This window comes from Squalius cephalus, assembly GCF_949319135.1.
Source record: "Squalius cephalus genome assembly, chromosome: 9".
NCBI classification, from domain to species: Eukaryota; Metazoa; Chordata; class Actinopteri; order Cypriniformes; family Leuciscidae; genus Squalius; species Squalius cephalus.
The window spans coordinates 15,411,676-15,436,898 of record NC_137130.1 but is presented as its reverse complement, the minus strand read 5'-3'; the positions used below and the strand labels follow the sequence as shown (position 1 = coordinate 15,436,898).

The 25,223-nt window shown below is 36.1% G+C and overlaps 1 protein-coding gene across 3 annotated transcripts; it reads left to right on the top strand.

The window, feature by feature from the left end:
• Positions 1-10,749: 10,749 nt before the first annotated feature.
• Positions 10,750-24,051, top strand: gja5a (gap junction protein, alpha 5a). 3 transcript variants are annotated; one of them, XM_079880381.1, is made up of 2 exons: positions 10,750-11,020; positions 22,106-24,051. In XM_079880381.1, the coding sequence occupies exon 2, from the start codon at positions 22,121-22,123 to the stop codon at positions 23,324-23,326; it is 1,206 nt and encodes a 401-aa protein (XP_079736507.1). In that variant the 5' UTR covers positions 10,750-11,020; positions 22,106-22,120; the 3' UTR covers positions 23,327-24,051. The 3 variants fall into 3 exon arrangements, with proteins under 3 accessions (XP_079736507.1, XP_079736506.1, XP_079736508.1); XM_079880380.1 differs by having other exon boundaries at positions 10,760-11,020; positions 22,103-24,051; XM_079880382.1 differs by lacking the exon at positions 10,750-11,020 and adding an exon at positions 20,592-20,703 and having other exon boundaries at positions 22,103-24,045.
• The last annotated feature ends 1,172 nt before the right edge of the window (positions 24,052-25,223 follow it).

The window sequence follows — 25,223 nt, the reverse complement described above, 5'->3', positions numbered from 1 at the left end:
GCTCAAGCGCACATACACACATGGATAAACTTCAACAATACCCTGTTAAAAAACTTCCTGCGCAGCTGAATCATTGGCCAGACACATTCTTGTCAGTGTTGGTTCACACCAAGATTTTAAACAGTACGCAAAGCACCAATGTTTAAAAGTCGGGAAATGTGTATAGTCTGAGATATTTTGGCATTTTTGGGTTTATATGTTTTGACTGTTTCTCTTACTGTGGCAGTCCTGATCAAGAGAGCACATGAAACAGTTGGCAAAATCCTATACTTGGGAATGGTTTATTTAAAGTTTGGGATTGTTTAGCACTTATCTAAACTGTTGAATTATTGTTGTCAGGGGAAACAGTTTGTGCTACAAGTTTCAGAGGGAAAACAACATGACTGACAGTCAATGGGCAATGTTTTATGCTACATAGACGGAGAGTTTATTCCAAGATACACAATTCATTTCCCCATACTGCACAGTATCTCTCATAACATTTGACTGGTTGTTGTGTACATAAGGACCAAACATCAAGATAAAGAGAAGAGCACAATTAACTAACTGCTTAAACTGTGTGTGCTAAAGGCTATATTGAAAACAAACATAGTGGACAAACACTTTACATTTGTCATCATTTAATGAAACTATGATGCCAAATGTGTCATCAAAATTTTAACTTTAGTCCTATAACATGTTGCCCCCTCACCATTAATCATAAACCTGCCATTGATATAGTAGGTTGCACATCATATCTGATATAGGGAAACAATAAAAGGTGGAACTAGAATTATGTCAATACAGAAATATTAATAATAGTAATGCGTAAAATAGTAAAGAACAGTAAAGAAAAAAAAATCTAAATTTAATAGTTAATGATGTGTAATGACTTCATGGTATTCCATGCAATTTAGACCCTAGTAATTGTTCCGTAGAGGGGTTTGTGTGTTGATATAGTGGACACTAGCAGGATAAGCCACACAGGACTGCCAGTGAATAGTGATAGGATGACACAGAAAGACATGATGTCATTCTAGAGCATTGAGCCTATGGAGCATGTGCAGTCAGGCATGAGCCCACATCGTGCCAATGCAGCAGACACTCATGAAGCTATAGCACAGCTATCAAATGCTGCTCACAAAATACATTTCCTATAATGAATTCTGATTTATTTATTTTAAAAATCAGCTTTTATAGCTAGAAATTCTTAACACTGACAACATTTAGAGAAGTTAGTGTTACATGCTCACTAAAATCACCCTAACATCCGTTCATTAAAAATATTTGCAGTCTGGCATCATTTGTTTGCAATTTCCACTTTGTTGGATGTCTTATCGAATACATTCATACATTTTTGACAAGTGAGACTTAAGTGCCAAATGCTTTTTGATGGCACTGTAAACCTGAAGTATTTCGAAACCAGTGCTCTTTGTGTATTTCAGTAATTCACCGTCCTGCCTTGAGAAAAATTAAGTATCCTTGAAATTTACTTAATGAATTTTGAAATTTACATTTCTATAACAAGCTTCATGCGTCATTCAGAGATACAACCATTTAAATTCAAGTCAAAGCAATTTCTCACTCTGTCTACATTACACATTTCCTATAGATGAATAAATGCAGACTTCAGCAGTTCTTCATTGCTGAAAAGAGGATGAAGATGCTAAGGAGGGTTGATTCAAATAGAATCAGCATTAAAAAAGACACTGATGGATCAAAGGACCAATAAAGTAGGGGTCATGTTCGTCCTGCATCTGTCTGGACAGAAAAAGGGTGCCTATAACATTTTATAAACCTTTAAACTTAAAGGGATAGTTCAGGTCATCATTCATTCACCCTCAAGTTGTTCCAAACCTGTATGAAATTCTTTCTTCTGCTGAACATAAAAGAAGATATTTTGAAGAATGTCAGTAACCAAACAGTTGATGGGTCATTGACTTCCACAGTATTATTTTTTCCCATATGGAAGTCAATGGGGGCCCATTAATGCATTTCTTCAAAATATCTTCTTTTGTGTTTAGAAGAAATTCATACAGGTTTGGAACAGCTTTAGGCAGAGTAAATGAGAGCAATTTTGGGTAAACTATCCCTTTAAAGTTGGTGTGAAATAATGCACCTTCATTCAATCTCAACCCTGTTCACACCTCCATTGTGTCTCTTCATTTCTCCTCATTTTTCCTGAACTGAGCCTCACTTCCTGTGGGAACTATATTTTCGGACCTTTCCAATGATTGTTTAATTAATTTAACAGTATATACAAAAGCATTATCTTCACTTCCCCCATGTACACAAAAACTATTCTCACCGAGCACAGTTTATACACACTGAGTTTTTCAGTCACCCCAAGCGGACATCAGCCCATGCCAACCTAAACTCTTGATTAGAGTGTGCGTTTGAACGATTACGTGTGCCGTGTTTATGGGTGTATGGAGCAGGTAACTGTGCTGAGGTCATTGTGCCGGTCGACCGGTTGTGGTCATAAAGAACACCTCGATGGGTGCGACGGCCGGCGCTGCCCAGCTGCAATTGTGTTTGCGAGAGGAACAAATGTTGATTTTGGACAGAGGTGAAAGACCTGGCCTTCTCCGTTGTTCCTCTAGACAGACCAAACACACCCTCACCTCTACTGACCTGTTGATATCATCAGGTCTGCAGAGTGCTTGACTGACCTGAATGTGAAACATATGACAATAATATAGCTGTCCACTAAAAATAATGCAGTGGTTCTCAAAAGGTTTTGCTTATATTGAACATTAATGATGACCAAACTAAGCACCAAAATTTTCTCAAAATCAAAATTCATTCAGAAACTAAAAATCGTCGTTGAATCATTCACTCAACACACTCTTTTTACCACAACAAAAAAGGATTCTTGAGGAACTAATCAAGTAACTGTTTATATATTTTATTTTTTATTACTTACTAATACAATTTATGTTTCATGCTTGAGAACATAGGAACATAGTGAGCATCCATGCTCCCTGGTTTTCATGGTGCATTGTGAGACTTTTTAAATAGCTAATATTTGACTGAAACAACCCTTAAAATGTCCGACTCCCTGATCAAAGCCCTGACCTCAACTACAGAAATGGTCGATTCTACTTTGACTTTTTTGGGAAATATTTTTGCTGGCAGATCAAAAACGTACAAAATGATTTTACTGTTGAATAAAAGCAATATGACACTTGCATTCAGGCTGTTGGTATTGTTGGTCACAGCTCGCTGATATTTTAAACAACATTGTGTAATATTGTATCATAAATACAAAACATATCAAAATAATAAAATAAAATTTTGGCACATAAAAAAGCCCTCCATCACTGATTATTTCATTTGGTGTACTAGAGACAAATCTCAGAAACATGCGATAAGCCTCCATTGGGGAAACAGACTCCACGCATGAGAAGAATGAGAGACAGGGAACCAGAGTGGCAGCAGGCATACGTACCAGAAGATACAAGCTTCCTTTTCCTCAAATTCAATACTTCTAATGAACAAGTGATTTCCTGTGGAAGTTATCGCCACAAAGGGTTCAAAAGGACGGACTGCCAGTAGTGTGGGAGCCGAATATTAAAACCAGTGCTTCAAAGTTTTGTTGTTTGAGTCATTCATGTTTCATTAATATCACTAATTTATATTGGCCAGTGCAGATGAGTCAGTTTTTTTTTAATAAAAGGCAAGAGAAACCATTCTTTGAAAGTTCTCTTGAGAAAGTTATGACTCACAACACCAAGCATTTACCTCATTGTTTTAGTTCATTTGATTTGGTTAACCAATAAGTAACGAGACACACAATGGGCATTCAGACATTTTCCTTATTAGGTTATTGTATTTAGTCTTTGTACTACTTTGTACTTTGTAACTTTTGCCAAAAATGTCAAGCAATCTAAATTTCAATATAAACTCAAAAAAAAAAAAAAAAAAAAAAAGAGAAATGTCTTCTCATATTCAAAGCTATTTGACAGTCAGTTGATGTACCACACTGACATCCCCCATGACTCGCTTTCCCCATTGGAAGTCAATAGGGTACATCAACGGTTTGGTTACCAACATTCTTCAAAATATCTTCTTTTGTGTTCAGCAGAAGAAAGAAATTCATACAGGTTTGAAACAAGTAAAGGGTGAGGGAGAGTAAATGATGACATCATTTTCATTTATAAGTGAAACTATTCCATTAACCATTTTAATGAAATAAATCACTTAAGTCACACTTTTGCACTTCAAGTTTAACCATATAAATGTATTTTCACATGACTTTGGTTTTACCCAAATAACTGAAAAACTATGAAAGTATGTTTTAAATTATTTTCGAATAATATATATGTCATCTAAATTTTAAATGTCTGTGATGTGCTTTTGAATTATTTATTGTTAGCAGTTATATGGGTGTGAACCTTGAAAGCGATTTTTTCTTTATTCTTTATTTTTATTTTTTCTTAATTCTGTCTGAAATTCAGGAAACTTCAGATGTCATTTTTATTGTTTGTGGTGCTACAGATTTTGAAGTATACATTTTTCTTCACAAACACAAAAATAAATAAATATGAATACATTCATTAATACAAATTATAATATTTAGTATATTAATTTTAATTATATTATAATAATGCTACCTAAAACACAACTCTAAAAATTATTTTAAGATTTAATCTAGCGAATCTTGCAAACTTGGCAAATCAAGTGATTAGCTTTTCCTCAAATCAAAGATTATTACATAACAGATCACCCAGCTATATGTTAGTTATTGAGGTGCACTTCACAATCTGTGTTGATGACTGCTGTTCAACAGAATAAAGGAAACAGTGGCCACCATGTACAACAAGAGTCATTTGTAAAAGGTTAAGAAGTCTTGTTCACACGTGTAAATGTTCTCTAACCCTGTTATGTACAACCTACAATAAACAAGCAAGCATATAAACTGGCAAACTATATTTGTTAAGGTCAAAGGAGGAAATGATTGATTGTTCTCTTCAACCTGACAGGAAGCAGACCGTAGACTTCCTGTAAGCGTAGCACTGGTCACACTAGGGGGCCAATGCTGAGATGCTGCTGAAACAATGGATGATGCAGAAGATGAGGGAGGGAAAAAAATTGAGAGAAAATGGAAAAGGAACCGAATAAACAGGAGAAAGAAATGCATAAGCCAGGCTTTGTGGGAAAAGGCTGTGAACTGTCAGTCACATTAGACACACTGAATGTATGAGACCAAAGCAGCAGCAAAACCTATATTTTTTTAATTTTCTGAAGAAAACGTGAGTGCTTGTCAGTGAAAGATCACTGCCAAAGTCCTATATTGTTATGAGTGGATGCCAGGGTGTTGCTAAGATGTTCTGTATGATGTTTAGTTCCATTAACGGTTCTCACAGTGCATTTTTCCGCCAAAGCAGACCGAATACCATATTTTAAGAGTTTCCAGTTCTTGAATGAACGCAAAACAGAGTGAGCGACTAGAGTAGTGCCATAGAACGAATGAATGAATTTATGAACCAGCTCTTTATAGAGAATCAAAACCATACAGTGCATCTAAAGTAGTTTGACTCTCGAACGAATGACTCTTATGAGTCGGTTTATTTTAGTGTTTCAAACACATACAACCTTGAACTGACTGTGAGATTTAAATCAGAATAATTACTGACTGGTTGTTCAACGTGTAAAGATACACAGAGTTTTTTTATTAGCTTAAAACATAAATAGCCTAAAAATACAGTTTTTGCAAGAATTGTTTTAAATGTTTATCTATTATCATTAAGAACAAATTCCCAATCCTAAATATGAGTAATAATATTAATAGTGATGTCTGCCTCAGCATGCAACATTAATAAAGAGAATAAAGGATGGATGGAGGAGGGTTAAAGTAGAGGAGAAGGTAACAAGGAAAACAGGCTGATTGCCAGTTGGATGCTGATCTTCAAAATATATTTTCATCCCACCATTAGACCAAAGCAGAAAACAATGTTATCAGAGGATGTGAAAAACTAACGGCAGGAGAAACGCTCTCCGTCTTTCTCTCAATTTCCCGCTCTCTCTCTCTAGACGTCTTTTCTCAATCTTCCTTTCATTCTCTCTCTGTCATTCTTGTACGTCTTTCATCGTACGTCTTCATCATCTTTGCAACTTGTTTATACCATGCCTCAGTTTCACAGAAATAATATAATACAAAGAAAAAAATGAATACAATTCACAAATTAATTTCAGTAATTTACCATGCCACGCTTTCTATCAGGTAAAACCCTGTATACTTAATTGGCTTGTAAATGAAAGTGTATATTGTTAGAATGAATTAGACTGCATGGGCTGTTCATTTGACATCTACGCATTTGGCAGACGCTTTTATCCAATGTGACTTACAGTGCATTCTGGGTATACATTGCGTCTGTTTGTTTGCTCCCTAGGCATCGAACTCATGACCTTGTCATTGTTAGTAACAGCCTTTGGTTGTTGAGAATCTGATAAAATTAGCTGAACTGATTATGAAATTAGCAGCATACATAGACACACACTTTATACATATCTGGGATCGATGTCTCAGGGTGACTCCTTTTCCTGTGTTTGTCTGAGTGGTCGTGTCCAACCACTGAAATCCATGTTTCAGCTCCAGTGCAGAAAAACAGAACATCTACCCGTCCAGCTTCCTCCTTTCTCCTAGAATAACGTCTGTCAGTCTCCTTCTTTCCTGGGCCAGTTTTGAAAGTGTTGATTGCTATGTTTCTTTAGAGGTGGAGTGTGCTTTTAAAAACACTTTGTACATCTCTGCTGGTTTTGCCTTCTCATATAACAGCATATTCAGAATAGTAAAGGGTGATGAAAACTGTCAAAAAGAAAAACAGAAATGATTGGAAATTGTTCTAAAATTATTTGATGCATATCTTGATTTTGGAAATTCTGTACACCTAATTCCACAGTAGTTGCACAGTTTTCAGTTATTTGAGACAAATAATATAGAACACACATAACATAATTGAACAATACAAATATCAATTACTTTAAAGAGGGCTTATTATGCTTTTTCTTCTTCTTTTTTTTCCTCAACTTTCTTTAGTGTGTAATGTTGCTGTTTGAGCATGACAAAGATCTGCAAAGTTACAAAGTCCATTTCAAAGGATGCCCCCTGAAATGCTTCCATTGAAGTCTTGAGTTTTCTCCCCACAATATTCTTCATTTAAATAATTCCTTCCCAAGACATACACAAAAAAAAAAAAAAAAAAAAAAGGGATGAGGCCTGGTTGAGCAGTGTTAGTAAGTTGAAACTTACAGTTATAGTAGGGGCGTGACATTTCCAAAACATGCTTGAAGCAATTGACCAATCACAACACACTGGTCCAGCCGGCCAATCAGAGTACATTGAGATTTTCGGAAGGAGGGGCCTAATAGAGACAGGAACTAAACAGAGCGTTACTGACAGACTGGGAAGAGAGGTGCTGCAATAATGTAAAAAAAAAAAAAAAAAAGTCAAATATGTGAAAATTTATGTTTCTTTTTTTTTACATTCAAGCTTTAAACCCTTTAATAGACCGCAAAAGCAAAATCAATATTTTTAAAAGGGCAAAATAATTCCTTTTTAATAGCAAATATTATGTTTGGATATTACATGTAACTTAAAGGCATAGTTCACCCCAAAAGGAAAACTCTTGTCATCATTTACTCACCTCCATGTCGTTCTAAATCTCTATTACTTTCTTTCTTCTTTCTTGTTCCCAAGAATGAACCAATCAACATTGGAGAAATTCTAGATTTGGAGAATTCTATTGTATGGACAAAAAAATCTTAATATATGTTCTGTATAGAAGAAACATACAGGTTTGGAAAGACATGACGGTGAGTAATTGATGACAGAATTGTATATTTTTTTCACTATCCCTTTACAGTAACAAAAACATATGGACAACTCCAAAAGGAAAGAGTGAGAGTTAACTAAATTATTATAAGGGTACATAAGTTATGTCAAGAAATGAAATGGACAGACACATAAAACAGAAGCATTATGCACATTGAACATACTTTGTTCTTCCGAAAAATAATAAATCAGCATATTTGTGAATTATAACAACTTTTTACCGGTTAGTACACACCTAAATACTGCTCTCATTACATTTGTCTCAGTCACCCTGTTTGTAGAAAAAATGATTGGTGGGTGCTGGCGAGTGGAACAAAGCACAATCTACGTCATATAATCGTGTGACCCATAATAATGCTCACAGAAACTCTCCAGACATAAGTACGATATGTTCAACAGTTATGACAATGAGGATTTGCTTGGTGACGTACTAGCAAAAGACTCCAAACAGAGTCCAAAATCTTTATTTAGACTCAAATTTTAAATCATCATGTATTTCTGACCATCAGCATTAATGTTATATACTCTGTGATACTAAAATATTTCCTTTATCATTTCCACTTGATTTGGTGCTCAAAACTATTTTATAGGTTTGGGGTAAACATGGCCACCTTAATTTTAAACAAAAATGAAACAAAATCTTGAAGAAAAGAGAGAGCCAAGGATGCCTTCAATGCCCTTGTTTAAATCCCAGAGCCACTTTTCATCTCTTGACTTTTATCTATTTGACTAAATTAGAAAAAAAAAAGTATCCCGTTTTTATGCATGTGAAGAGATGGGGAAACAAACTGAATAACTTACAGATTCACTGAGGGCTTTCCTGTGATGTGTTAGATGAGCCCAAATAATGATTGGTACATTCAATATTAAAACAGATAGCTGATGGGAATTCTCATTCATTTTCAGTTTTAATTTAAACTATGGTTACCTTGGTAGAAGCACATGCAGTAAGCGGTTCTTAAAACAGGGGTCAAAGTTTCTTTAAGGTCTCAAAATTTCCATTTCTTTACATTCCATTTCTCTTTTGGCTCTAAATGAGCGAGTGCACTATGACACAATGTCATTAACAGCCCTTAGTAACCTCTGGTGTCCCTTACACCAAAATTAGCATCATGTCGCTTTGTGCACATTATACTATATATATAAGTACAGACATACACAAACACACATGGACCCAGCAGCAAGCAGTACTCAAATCTACAGAATTCCCACCACACACACACACAAACACACACAGACCCTTGAGCAAGGAGGAATGAAACCTAAAATATTGCCATTATATAAAGCTGACATATATCTTCCGGCTCTCAGCCGATGAGCAGAATAAGCAATGAAAGAGATGTGACGAGAGAGAGGGCTTACAGCTCAGGCTTCTGTTTAAATTAGTCTCTGTGAAGTTGGTTGAATTTCTTACAGTTGCTTCCTCACTGGAATACAGTAGCCTAACAAGACTGTATGAAGGACGGAAAGAAGGACACCTGAAAAAAGAAGAAAAAAGGGATCATGTGATCAGGTACAATATTTTAATATCCTATAAACATTGTTACAACCATTTTTGCTACACTGATGCATCATATTGTTCAGCTGATAAAGAAATGGGAAAGGGGAAAATACAGTAAAAACTACTTGAGTTCACATTTTGGGTGGTTGCCAGGGCAGTGAGTCTATATGAGTTTTGTCTCAAGAATTGGTTTTTAGCTTTAGCTAGCTATGATTTTGCCAACCAAGCCATATTGGAAATGTCCCTCTACCTACATTTTTGCAAAACTCCAAAAACATACCTATACATAAAATTCACTGCAGTTTCCAGCTGAAATGAGCACTAGTAGCCATAAAACACCAACAAATTTATTCTTTTTCACATAATTTTCACAAATTATGATTACAGAGGCAGATTATTAATTAAAAAATACTTATTGATCTTTGCGCAATACTATACTATGACCCGCATTAAAATGTGCTTTAATAAACAGCCAATATCCCAGTAATATGCTATTAAGCAACAAGTTAATAGTGATAATTCATAAAATAAAGTGTTTTTCACAATTTTTTCATGCTTTTACAGCCACTCACTGGACATTTTACTTTAAAAGGGTTGCATAACATGCAAGAAGCAATGTAATATCATTTTACAGAAATGCCAGCATAGGAACGTTTTTCCAATGAGCCTGGGTTGTATCCTGTACAATTATTTTGGTTTAGAAAAAGTATTTGCATCTATCATGCTGTGATTCATTTACAAAAAACCATGTGAGTGGATGATTTTAGTGCATCCAATCGATCATTTGCATTGATCTTGTAAAGTAGTCGTTACTTACCAACCCTCACGGCAATTTATAAAGTGCAAAAATAAATGATCAAAATATTAAAGCTGCTTTTCCACGGTGATCACTGGCTGTCACGTTCAGTTGAAAATTTTTGGTTTATTGAGAAAGAATTTTAGTTATATCACATCAGGATTTAAACCAGTGTGCCTTTGCGTGCTAAACAAATCTGCACTATTTTATCGTACAATTATATAAATATATACATAATGCTGTTAAAATTGGGGTCATGTGTGTACGTGTGGAAGTGCATGTATGGTGAAGACATGTTTGTGTGGTTATCGCATGAAAAGGTTTATTGATCAGGGTAGGGGTAAAACTTCAACAATCACATAGAGTGACAAGCACAACGCATCATAGCACAAGTGAACAGCCTGAGAAGAACAACCATTGTGTTCTATTACAATCTCACTTCCTCTCTTTACACGGTGGTATTCTTATACACCAAAGTGCATTCTGGTGGTGGTGGGGGGTGGGGGTAGACTTGGGGTGGGGGCAACTAGAAAGAGAGAGGGAGGGAAGGAGGAAGAGAGGGGGAGGAGGAAAAGGAAGAGTGTGTGTGTGGGGGGGGGATTTAAACACTCCCTGAGATGGCCCAGTATTCTCAGTGTCCCACACTTGTGCTTTATTCCCACAGTGGGACAGGAACGAGGGGGCCTGTGCTGTATTTGAACTACAGTCTTGCTGGAGTGTTTTCTGTAGAGATACACTGCCATTTTTCTCCATCACTCAGTATTTCCCCACTGTCATACAGACATCAGAGCTGGGCTACGTCAACAGGACCCCGGGCCACAGAATAAGAGCCCACACTTTCATCTGAAGAGGACAAGACCACAGAACACTCAACCAAAGACGATCTCATAAGTCAGCAGTCAGACAGGTAATTCAGTTTTATACATAATTGTTTAAGAGATCTATGGGTCAAATAAGATTTTACTGTTTTATTTTATGGTTTTATTTGCGTCATGATTTTGAGGTACTGTGCAGAATGCTGTATTTTTGTTTTTTTAAAACAATAGATTATTGGTTTTTATCTTTTTAATATTGAAATATTTATATTTTAAATTATTTATAACAAATATTAAAATACCTCTGACTTTATTAATGTACTAATTAAATATTAAGTTATGTATAAATCTTTTTTTATTACATTTTTTACTAGATTTTGCTTGTAGACTTTGCAACATAATTTTTTTACATGGTCATAAATAATTCATAAGAGTTTTTAAATTAAGTACTCAATAATTACATTTGCACATTATGATATTGTTGCTTGAGAATCTCCAGCCATTCTAATGGAACGATCATTTATGATTAGCAATTATCCAACAGATGCTTTGTCATCATAAAGGATTGTGATTTTGATTGTACTTTAGAGACAAACTGTCTGTCTAGTCTATTTTAAGTAGAAATGTGAATTAAAGTCAATTCACACGGCACCGACAGATGGCCAGACACTTCGTCGGGTTTTGTCGGATCCGTGTGTTACCCTGTTGGGGTCTGTCGGAGCTTGTTTTCATCGATTGAACATTCTGAATCGGATTTATAATGTCTGACGTGCAGTAATCTGGTGACTGTCGGCAGTGTCAATTGGCCTTAAGATCACCTGACCTGTGATTAATCTATAAGCAGGTTTATACTTATATAATTAGATACAGTGGACCCAATTATACACAGAATGTCATTTAATTAAGTATCAAATATATAAAAGTTGCAACTGCATTTAAATTATGTTAGAACTTTTTGCAGACCCAACTCTACATTTGTGAGCCATGTTTTTGTGTTAAACTTGTCAAACGCATTTTTATACACTGCTTAAGTGTCCAAAAACATAAGGGCCACTATATGTTAAATATATTATATCTCTCATATCCCACTCACAAGTCATAATTACAAAGTGCAAAGCCCTGTACAACATGTCAAGTGGTGCCTGGCTTGAATAATAAGACATTGGACTTTGACAGTGAAGAGAAAAACAAAACTTCCATGTAAGGAAACACATCAGTTAGCACCTGACAAGCAGAGAAGGATTGTCTTCATGGTCCATATGAGGAATCCCACTGGATGGCAAGTGTTGATATGTGCAGGTGTCAGTGTGTGTATAATGGGGGTTCTGCAGTGGGCAGCGTTGGGCGAGGGGGATTCACTTCACATGGATAAAATCAGCATCTCATCCTTGAACTCTCCATTGATTAAAGCGGCCTGTGTCAGTCTAGGAATGTCTGGCTTAAACAGTTGTTCTGTCCTTTGTTTTTAAAAGCACAAGTTTAGCATTGGTATGCAAGTTCAAGTCCAGCAATACACGTGCATGCAGGCTTAGACTTCAATTGGAAGTGATGATAGTTTGCTTCCTCCATTAATAACTGATTCAATTTCCTTCACAAAATTCTTCTTTCACTGTATTTTCCCCTGTACTTCAGTGCAAGTGCCATTGCCCTTTTAATTTCCCACTCCACACATGCAAACTGCAGGTTAACGCATATTTATGTAATGTCTCCATTCGACATTTTAGCTGCTTTCCTCGGACACTGGAACTAAACAGCGTGAAATATGTATCTGCTCTACAACGTGTATGAATATTTAATTAGTTAAGCAAGTACACTTAACTTATGATTGTCTCTTTGTAAGATCCATCCAAGCACTACCTAGATTCATATTGTATTCATTTGACACTGCAAATTTTATAGGTAACTAGGTTTTCCTATATGGTTAATAATGGCCCTTAAACAGGGTTTAAAAAGATGTTAACGCAGGGTTAATTGCAGTCACAGCCCTTCTCTTTCACAGAGATATGCAGTCAACTACCCCATGGTGTTTAATAGTTTTCGTATAAATAGATGTTTATGACATTCAAGCATTAAGTTTTATTGATTGTACTGAGATAATATACAAGTATGCCCAGTTTACATACACCTCTACTCACATTACTTTAAATTCCCCTCAGAGAATCTGAAAGATTTAGCATTTTTGCTTAAAAAAAATTATATATTGTAAATACTGTATATATATATATATATATATATATATATATATATATATATATATATATTAGTTATTATTATTTTAGTACTGTGCTAAAGAAGCTTCATAACAGATGTTTACATATATTTCTCAAGACAAAATAGTAAATCATTTTAATAATATTGTCAATATTGTGAAATGTTATTACAATTTTCTATTTTAATATATTTTAAAATGTAATTTATTCCAAAGTTGTGTTGACAAAGCTGAATTTTCAGCAGTTATTAGTCTTCAGTGTCACATGATCCTTCAGAAATCATTCTAATATTCTGATTTGTTGCTCAAGAAATATTTATTATTATTATTGTCAAACGTTAAAACAGTTGTGCTGCTTTTTTCAGGATCTTTTGATGAACAGAAAGATCACGTATCTTATTACATTATACATTATAAATGTTTTTTACTGTCCTTTTAAAAAAAAAATCATTTTAATGTTTTCTTGTCGAATAAAACTTTCCAAAAAAAAAAAAAAAAAAAAAAACCACAATAAAAAGTTACTGAACCCAAACTTTAACTGAGACAATAACTGCATTTATTCATTCATAAAAGCAATTTTTATGATCCATCTTATTTAAAAAAAAAAAAAAAAAAAAAAAGATACACATCATGCAAACTTATAATCAGATCTATATAAACCACAGTGTTTGTCTTTGTGTCTTGCCTAGTTTACAACTCTGGTGATATTGGGATAAAGATGTGACTAGAGTCTGTGGTGTCATGCTGATTCTGGTAGTCCCTAACATCAGGTTAAGGGGAAAGGGCTTGAATAAATATTTATTCCGAGTTAAGGGGTCGGTCTCATGCGTGGGCATTGCAGAGCCTCTTATGGTGTGAGTATCCGTGTGCCCGCAGTGACATGATCACTGTGAGAAAAACCAGCATGCCATCACTTGCCAACAGTGCCTGGCACCTCTGTGAAGTGCTACTAGAATGTTTCAAAGGTGTCGTGGCAATGTTCCCAGCTTGTTAAACTGATGCAAATGGAAGCGCGAGGCTGCATGTTATTCTAAGTTTATTTTTGTTATTGAATGTTTGACATTGCCTTAGAGTCATAAAGAACAGCAAAAGAATCCTTGAGGGTTAAGGGAAGCTCTGATGATTCCTAACAAACAGTTCTCAGGAACACTTTTGAAAAGCTTCTCAGATCCTGATTCATTAGCACCTTTCCAAATCAAATAGTTTAAAAAGGCCAGAAAATGGATGTTTAATGCAAGTCATAACTTATGTAATGTTTATACATATATGCAGTATATACATTTGGAAACACTGTTTTTATTTTTAATGTTTTTGAAAGAAGTCTCTTGTGCTCACCAAGCCTTTATTTATTTGATCAAAAATACAGAAAAACAATTTAACATAATGGTTTTCTATTTTAATATACTTTAAAATAAAATTTATTTCTGTGATGCAAAGCTGAATTTTCAGCATAATTACTCCAGTCTTCAGTGTCACATGATCCTTCAGAAATCACTGTAATATGCTGATTTATTATCAATGTTGGAAACAGTTGTGCTGCTTAATATTTTTTTATATAACCTGCATACCTTTTTTTAAGTTTAAAAAAAAAAAGAAAAAAAAAGAAAAGCATTTATTTAAAATATAAATCTTTTGTAACTAAATCCACTACCATTCAAAACTTTGGGGTCCGTCTTTTTTTTTCTTTCTTTTTTTTGAAAGAAATCAATACTTTTATACAGCAAGAATGTGTTTATTGATTTATAGATATATAGAATAGATTTATATTGTTAGAAAAGATTTCTATTTTGAATAAGTGAATCCTGAAAAAGGTATTCAGGTTCCAAAATATATTAAGCAGCAACTGTTTATAATAACTGAGTATCAAATCAGCATATTAGAATGATTTCTGAAGGATCATGTGACACCGAAGACTGGAGTAATTATGCTGAAAATTCAGCTTTGCATCACAGAAATAAATCATAATTTAAAGTATATTAAAATAGAAAACCATTATTTTAAATTGTAATAATATTTTTTCTGTATTTTTGATCAAATAAGAGACTTCTTTCAAAAACATTAAACATAGTAATGTTTCCAGACTTTTGACCGGTATATATATATGACCTTTGAGGTCAGTGACCAATATCAAGTCTTTCCTTTTACAAATAAAAAATCATATGAGAGCAGGTGAAAGTTCTTCCTGTCTGTCATTCATCTCACCAACTCGTGTGTGTGTGGACTGAAGTCCCATTGTTTGCTACCTTCAAGAAATACAGCAGTCTTTGACCTCTCATAATACCTCATGATAAGAGCTTTTGGGGTTTTACGATTTTTTGCATTAGATGAAAAATAATCAGCACAAATGAACTCTTATCTTGTGTCGTTCTCTTGCTCTCTTTGGGAAAGTAAACACCCTTGCACTCGGAGACCCTAAGAGACTTGTTTCCTTTAAAGTAGCAAGTCTAAAGGAAATCATATTGTTTGAAATTGCTTCCTAAGAGAAGAAGAAAAGGAAGATGGAAAAAAAGGAAAATGCAGAGACAGAAGGAGAGAGAGCACACACTGGCAACAGAGATCGCCCAGTCAGTGTGAATCAGATGGATATTTCCGTCCTCCTGTTTTTTTCTTCATTTTTTTTTTGAATGTCTAAGATTCCGTTCCCACCGATGCCATTCCGAAAGGCTTTCGCCAACACAACATGGCACACGGGTTTGCTGAGTTCACGACGCGTCACTGAATGACAGTCATTTCCAAAGCATCTGATGTGAAAAGACTATAGATTTTAAAACAAACTAATAAATGCAAAAACTGGATAGAGCCTGGTGCTTGCTGCACATAGTTAAGACAGATCATTGCATTTTCATTATTAGATTTGACACTATATACTAAGGTTTCACTGTTCAGTGAACTCCCCACTGCTCTTCCCAAAGACCAGAACCTGACATGCACAGGAAATTAATGATGTTAAAATTCATCGTCTTAAGTACATTTAGGTCAATCTCACAAAAAAAAAAATTCGGGAATATGAACTACATGGTTCACATTTCACAAAATAAATAGAAAACAAGAAAAATATAATATGCATAAAGATAATAATGATAATGAAGCCCATTTTATACAATACATATACAGCAAAAGAGAGTACAACAAAATAAGCTTCTTTATATAAAGTCCTGTTATTGTTTTTATTAGTGCCCTCTTTACTGTTTCTGGATTAACTTTCACTAAACATTAATGGGAGATCAGACATTTTGATTATTTGATTATCTGCTAAAAAAGTAGGAGGGCCTCCATTCAAACTGTCAGTCCATATTTGGCCATTCTACAGGAGATCAGCAGGACCGGTACCAGGGTTTGGTACAGGATGGGTGTGAGAGGGCAGTCAGATACTAACCCACACACACATAAACTTTAAAGGTAACTCTCTAGTGTGGCTGCAGATAGTGCTTCATAAACATTTGAGGTTTAATGGGTATTCGAGTGACAACATCCTAAATAGCGTTAAACTGAAACCCCTTTCAGAGGAACCCTTAACTGGCGCTAAAGAAACAACTAAAACAGGCATGTGGAGAACCTGAGAAAAGATCAATGTGTGTGTCACAGCAAAAGACACAATAACACTTGTTGCATTGCTTTAACAACTTTTAAGCTGTTAGAATTTCATTTAGGATTTAGAGACATACAAGATCAATCAAAATCAATTTAGAGACAGTTTGGTCCCACTATATATTAAGTGGCTTTAAGTACTATGTACTTACATGTACTTACATTGAAATGAATAATTTGATACAATGTACTTATTGTGTAACATGTTTTTACATTGTACTTACATTTTAAAAATTCCTGCATGTAATTACAGCTGTAATTCATTTATGTAATTACATTTGTAATTACACAGTTGACCCTTCCCTTACACCTTAAACCTACCCAATCCACCACACCTGCCCCTAACCTTACCCGTATCACACCTCAATAGCAGCAAAAGTGTTTAACAATACAACATGAACACAATAAGTACATTGTACTTATTTTTTGATGTAAGTACATAGTACTTAACGCCACTTAAAGTCCCCATGAAATCAAAATTGACCCTATTTACTTTGTTAGCGCATATTACTAGTCTTGTGGTGAACAATTAATCCGTGCAAGAAAATATTTTAAAAAAAAATGTTTTACCATGGTAATCTTTAATCAAAATCTGAAAATGCCCCTCCCCTCTGCATTGGAGGACCTTCTCTGATGACGTAGGTTTGAGGAATTGGTTTGGGCAACGCTTAACCACTCGCCTCAAACCGTTAGTCTGCTATGAGCAGAGATGGAGAGGAGGAGCGCTTAAGTAAAACCCTGCCCTCTGTTCAATATTCCGTTTCACTGGGAAATACGTCACAGCACTGGAGAAAAGTCGTTTGCAACTTCCGGTTCACGGGGACTTTAATATAAAGTGGGACCGATTTATTTAAGGGCGGACTGACGCCGCTGGACTGGAGTGGCATTTACGGAAATGAGGCAGAGCTCACTGATGTTATTTTGGGAAACAGAGCAACACTGGACAGTGTTAATGTTAATGTCTAAGATTAATATATTGCCTGATACCTGAATTTATATTTGAAACATTTGAGAGGAACAGGGAAGAAACTTTTGAAGGAGTTATATTTTTTACTAGTATTTACTTCATTTAAATAATATACAATATACAATATAAAAAGTGTTTGTTTTTGCTCTCAAAATATCTAAAATAAATATTATTTTTATTAAAAACTGATGGAATGACTTAGTTTAAGAGGAAATAAATGGTAAAATAAGTTGTTTTGATTAAGACTTTAGCTTTCTAGATAATTATTTTTTTCTCCCTTTTTGGCCCTAACAACATTGTGGCTTTTATACCAAATACTTTTCACTCAACAGTTACTGAAAAAAGTTATTCATTTACCTTCATAAACCGCAAATGATAAATATTTAAATACTTAAAATGTAAAGTTATTGCCAATTATCCCAATTAAGGCCCGTTCACACCAAAAACGATAATTATAATGATAACTATATTAGTGTTATATTGTTCCGTTTATTTTAGGCGTGCACTGCAGTTTTGTCGTCTACTGCTTTAAATGCTCGAGCTCTTTAAAGCAGGATGGAATCTGATTGGCTGTCAACGTTCTTATCATTCATTATCTGTGAAAAATCTGTTCTGAAAGTGATTCCAACGATATCGTTTCTCTGTGCCGTTATCGTTATAGTTCTGGTGTGGACTCTGCTATTCTTTTATATTTAGAACGATTTTTAGAAAATCTTTATCGTCATAGTTATCGTCCTTGGTGTGAACGGGCCTTATACCTTAATAATATAAAAAATAAAGAAAAATGTCTTAAAGGGGACATGTCATGAAAATCAGACTTTTTCCGTGTTTAAGTGCTATAATTGGGTCCCCGGTGCATCTACCAACCCAGTAACTTTGTCTTCCCTTCTGACGCAGGAAGGGGATCTTATTATAATATTACCGCCCCTTAATCTGCACGTTTCCACCCACGGACGCCGCCATTTGGTTTTCGCAAGCAACAACAGTGTAACCAGTTCTAACCCAATGGCAAAAGTTTGAGCAAAGCATGCAAACCACTCTGTCGTTGGCTGCACAGAAGAGAACAGAACACTATTTAGAGTCCCAGCCTCAGAGGAGACAATAGAGCAGTGGATTCATTTTATTTTCCCCGGAAATCGCCCAGAAACAGATAAATCAATGTAACTCCACAACAACTACATAAATGTATCCACTAACCATTCAGAAACGTCCAGGTGCAGTCTAAAAGTTGCAACCTCTTCCTGAGTCTCTCTGTTAGGCTGCACTCCACTACTGGTTATTTCTGAGACGCACAAAATCTGAGTGTTTTTGCTCACACCCAAAAAGGGGCAAATTTGACAAGCTATAATAAATGGTCTGGAGGGATGAAATTTCACAGACACATTCTGGGGACACCATAGATTTATATTACATCTTGTGAAAAGGGGCATAATATGTCACCTTTAAAAAGTACTAAATAGAAAATAAAATAAAAAAAGTCTGGTTTCTCGGCTGGTCGCATTTGTCTGGATATCTTGTTATGTTGTTTAAAGTCCCCGTGAACCGGAAGCTGCAAAAGACTTTTCTCCAGTGTTGTGACGTATTTCCAAGTGAAACGGAATATTGAACAGAGGGCAGGGTTTTACTTAAGCGCTCCTCCTCTCCATCTCTGCTCATAGCAGACTAACGGTTTGAGGCGAGTGGTTAAGCGTTTTCAACCCAAGCCGTCAAACTGACGTCATCAGAAAAGGAACGCCATTCCAGACTGGAAGTAACTTTTCAGATTTTGATTAAAGATTACCACGGCAAACAGTTTTTTTCTGTGTATTGACTTGCACGGATGAATTGTTCACCACAAGACTAGTAATATGCGCTAACAAAGTAAATAGGGTCCATTTTGATTTCATGTCGACTTTAAATGACTTTAGTATTTGTCAAACTACACGTAGTGGAACAGTGACCCCTGTCATCTCATTTGATTTGTCTCTGTGATGAGAAGTTCAGTTAGTCCCTGCAGTGTCCTGAAAGACACATCACTCACACAGGGACAAAACAGAAGCACAAAGGCTGGCATATGTGATGTAGTTGGGAGACAGTTGCAGAGTGGTAAAATGATCACCCTATCTAGGCCTGTACAGGGTCATAGAGGGGCAGTTCTCAGGGCCCTTGGCATCACATTGCCCTATACCCTGCCAAGACCACTGTTCCCAGATCCCACCCAAAAAATGGGACAGGCCAGACTAAAATTAGAACTGTCACCCCTGTGTTTAAGTTCATAGTGCTCCCCTCTCAGGCCCTACTGTAAATATACAATATAACATGACACACACTCTGGAAAAATTTAAGTGCGTCACAAAAAAAGAAAAGAAAAAAAAAGACGTCAGTTTTGGGTTTAGAAATTAGTTGGGATTACTTGTAGAGCTGTGAGGGAATTTATGGAGAGGCATGTGAAGATCGAAACAGTATAAGATTGCAGCCAGTTTGATTTGATCTATTTATTGATAATAATGCACACAAATAGAGATATCCCCTTGATATAGCCTATTAAAAAGTATTGATTAATGAATGACGAATTAATCTCTCCAATCAACAACTCAATGCTTAGCTATATATCGCTCCTCGGCCTTATGGCTACGATCAAATGTAGTATCTGTTTATTATCTGTTTATTTTAATACAAAAATATATTTTTGGAGCAGGGAATAACCAACAGAGCAGCGCCATCTGCAGACTAAGGAGAGCCACATTCCATCATCTACTCACATGTGTCCATCCTCCATCCCTCCACTCCTTCACTGTTGGAAATCATGGAAATGTGTCGTTCATTCTCACTTGTTCTGAGATTCTTCGATAATCTGAATTTCATCGATAGGCTATATCGACTAGTCGAAAGTTTTTCTCTTCATCTTGTTAACAACAAGCAGGCTTGATGACGGACTACGATGATTCTAAAAGCTGATTGGCTTGTGGTTACCTCTCTCACAATGATTGGTTATATGCACGAGACACATTTATTTTGTTATTGAATAACAAGTATGTACATGAACAATATAACACCATGTATAAACCGTTTTTAACTAACTAACTAACTAACTAACTAACTAAATACTTTTGCTAGAGGAAAAAAACAATATTAGCCTACACAAAAACATTAAATGAGATGCCTGTACTGGCTGTACAATATGATAATATTGTGTTTTTGAGGGCAAGACTGATTCAATATAATTAAACGTATTTTTAAATACTAAAAAGTATGTGTCTTTTTCCAAGTGGTGCTCACTGCAGAGTCAAATGACGTCCAGCGCCACCTCTCTAGACGTCTAATGGGTGGAGGGATAGAGTTATGGGCAGGTTTATGGTGTGGTGGGATATTCCAGCTTCACCCATTATGCCCAAATTACATTCAGATATGGGAAACTGGACTTCATCATTTTAGAATAAGTAAACGACCTTGCGTCATTTGAAAATGCATTCTGATTGGTCAGTTTAGCACTTTTGTTGCCTTTATGCTGTGAGCCTCTTCTAATTCATGTCAGTTGTGATTTGTACAGTGATTAAAACTAGACTGGGCTACCGCGTTAACAACAACAACAATACATATTTTACTATATGGATCTGAATTATGCACATTAGTTGACAAATTGATTTAAACAAAAGTAAACTTTATCAACTTGTTATGACCCTTCTAAATACATTTTGAGGAGACATTAGCTGTGTCCCAATTCAGAGGCTGTGTCCGAAGGCCATGAAGGTCGGAACGAGCGTTGTTAAATGAGACGGTCTAGCCTACAGAGTACTGTTCTTGTCACCTAGTAGCAACTGTGACAGCTGCCGTTGATGAGTGGCAGTAACGTTTGTATTGGACTTTTTAAATAGTTATATTAAACAAAACAGGGTTCACAAACTAAAGTCTAAATATGTTCACCATGGTCCATTTCTTTAAATAATAAATAGTATAAACTTTATATAATCGCATCTTTGTTAGATATAAGACAACATTTGAACCGCTTTTTTTTTTGTGTGTGTTTTTTTTTTCCCACATTTATATCATTAGATATTTTAGCTGGAAACCCAATACTTATACATTTAAAAGTGTAATTCGAAAATTTCTCTCTAAAAAAATCCTGAATGAATACTGGGGAAGGATCCATCTGTTGGTGTTGTATCCTTCACTTCACGGGAAATGAAGGACACATTTGGAGGCCTTCAAATTTGGACAGCTTTCGTCGCGCCGATGTAATGCAATGTGACCTTTGAAGGATGCAGCCTCTGAATTGGGACGCAGCTTCAGTCTCCACTTTCATTATATTCAGCAGTAATGATCATCCATACATTTCAAAACAGCTGAAAATGCATGACTTTTGACAACATGCTAAAACTGATCTCATTTTTTGTATTTATTTGCTCTCTCTCTTTTCACTCTCTGCCTCAGTAGTGCTGCCGTGGAGTGATGGGGGACTGGAGTCTCTTGGGTAATTTTCTGGAGGAGGTGCAGGAGCACTCCACATCAGTGGGGAAGGTCTGGTTAACTGTGCTGTTCATCTTCCGTATCCTTGTTCTGGGCACGGCCGCAGAGTCATCGTGGGGCGACGAGCAGTCCGACTTCATGTGCGACACACTACAACCCGGTTGCACAAACGTCTGTTATGACCGAGCTTTCCCTATTGCCCATATCCGCTACTGGGTGCTGCAGATTGTCTTCGTATCAACACCATCCCTCATCTACATGGGCCATGCCATGCACATCGTTCGCGTGGAGGAGAAGCGGAAGCAGAGGGAGATGGAGGAGAAGGATGAGGAGGGAAGAGGAGAGAAGGAGTATTTGGAACACAAAGAGAAAGTCGAAAATACAAAGACAATGTTCCGCCTGAAGGGTGCGCTGCTGCAGACATACGTCATGAGTATTATAATACGCTTAGTCATGGAAGTGACCTTCATTGTGATCCAGTATATGATGTACGGCATCTTCCTGAATGCTCTTTATCCTTGTAACATGTCACCTTGCCCCAACCCTGTGAACTGTTACATGTCCCGTCCAACAGAGAAAAATGTCTTCATTGTGTTCATGCTGGTGGTGGCAGCAGTTTCACTGTTCCTCAGTGTGCTAGAGCTGTATTACCTCGGATGGAAACAGTGCAAGCAATGTTTTAGAAAATACGCTGTCAAACATGCTAATGACGTCAAAAGCAAAAACAGCAAAGTTGTTTCTGTTGTCCAACCTGGCAAGACAAGTATTCCGATGGAACTGCCTGAGACTGCTCAGCCACGTCCCTCCCAAACCTGCACCCCACCCCCAGATTTCAACCAGTGCCTAGCATCAAGCCAACGTCCAACATCACCCCCACATCTTCATTCTCACCATCTTCATCACATCCATCAAACCTGCCAGCCTTTCACAAACCACCTGGCCCACCAGCAGAACTCTGTCAACATGGCCACCGAGCGGCATCATCACAGCCAAGATGACCTGGATCCTGCTGAGGACTTCCTGCAGATGAGCTACGGAAGCCCTGATGCTCGAGTCCCGGGTGAGATGACACCTAGCGCCCCCTCCACGCCATCCTCCCAACCAGGATTCTCCAGAGACAAGCGCCGGTTTAGCAAGACCAGTGGTACTAGTAGTAACCGGGTCAAACAAAGTGATCTGGCCGTGTAGGCTGGGTTACAGGATGTCCCAGAGGAAGAGAAGCTGGGTGAACTAGCCTTAAGATGAGAGATATGGATGTGAGGGGTGTGTATGTTTATGTGCGTATAAGTGCTTGTGTGTTGGTACTATGAGATGGAATATTTCATTCATTTGGGCTTAAATAACACTATGAATAAGAGGATAATGGATAATGAGAAGAAGACAGAGAGAGAATCTGTATCAGAGAATTTAATATGGTTTCATTGAAACTGTTGTCGTAATTGTTAAAGTGTATGTAGATTTTTATAGGGTGGGATCAAGTGATCCTGAATAAAAGCCCGTTGATATAACCGGATGAATGAATGGATGGATGGATGAATGGAAGATGAGAGGACTACTGAAATAAATTGGTGACATTTACAAGATAGCACTGGATAGTTTTGCACAGTGTTAAGGTTCATATTTTATGATTAATGTTTTTGTGGTCTGTAATTCAATACACTCCAATCAAGCATGGTTTTTGAGCCAAAAAAGCATTAATGCACTTAAAACATATCTTAAAAACATATCTTAATAAAAAAGGAGAAAAACAACACTTTGTACAGGCCACTGTAAAGAAGAAAAAAACATGTCATGTGTGATTTTTTTTTAAGGTTTATACATTTTATTAGCAATAACATGACTACAGAACAGAGATTATGTGAGTATGTTACATATTTACTGAAATATATGTGAAATAAATAACACTGTTTATGAATTGTATGAAGTGTCTTATTTTATATATTTTATTGCAATCAACCAGGGATGAAAATATGTATGAATTATTAACATGAGTTGTTTGTTACAGTAATGAGGCTGTACTTAGATTTAATATCAAAATAACTCTCCAATGATTTTGATTAGGAGTTTGGTATATATATATATATATATATATATATATATATATATATATATATATATGTATGTATATATATATATATATATATGTATATATATATATGTATATGTATATATATATATATATATATATATGTATATATATATATATATATATATACAGTATATATATATATATATATATATATATATATATATATATCTTTACAAGATAGCAATGGATATGTATATGCAACAGAGGCAGCTAGTGAGAGGTAAATTATTATTATTCAAGGTAAAACCTCACACTCCTGATCTCAAGAGCTACACTAGCAACTGACGTTAGAGACTGTTGTATTTAGTGTCCTTGCGCTCCCACCCTCTATGCTGGAGATGCTTTAATGTCCTTGTTAGTGTGCCTGCCTCCCACCCTCCCATGCCGGAGATGCTGGTTCGAGTCCTACTCGGAGAGGGGGCAAGTAGGATTGGAGGGATTACATTGCGGGGGTGATTGTAACGGAGACCAGCTAATGAGAGCTATCCAGGTAAAACCTCACTCCCCTGATGTCAAGAGGCACACTAGTGACTGACGTTAGGCATTATATATTAACCTCAATGCCAAAATCCTCAAATATTGATTGCTATAGGTATGAAAGTGCCTTGGAAAATCAAATCTTTAGATCAAAAAGAAAAGAGAAAGAAGGCAATAGGGCAAACAGAGCTTAAAATCCGCGTGAACCGGAAGTTGCAAACGACATTTCTCCAGTGTTGTGACGTATTTCCCAGTGAATATTGAACAGAGGGCAGGGTTTTACTCTAGCGCTCCTCCTCTCCATCTCTCACTCATATCAGACTAACGGTTTGAGGGGAGTGGTTAAGCATTTCCCAACCCAAGCCGTCAAACCTACATCATCAGAGAAGGAACGCCATTCCAGATCGGAAGTAACTTTTCAGACTTTGATTAAAGATTACCACGGCAAACAATTTTTTTCTGTGTATTAACTTGCACGGATTAATTTTTCACCTCAAGACTTGTAATATGCGCTAACAA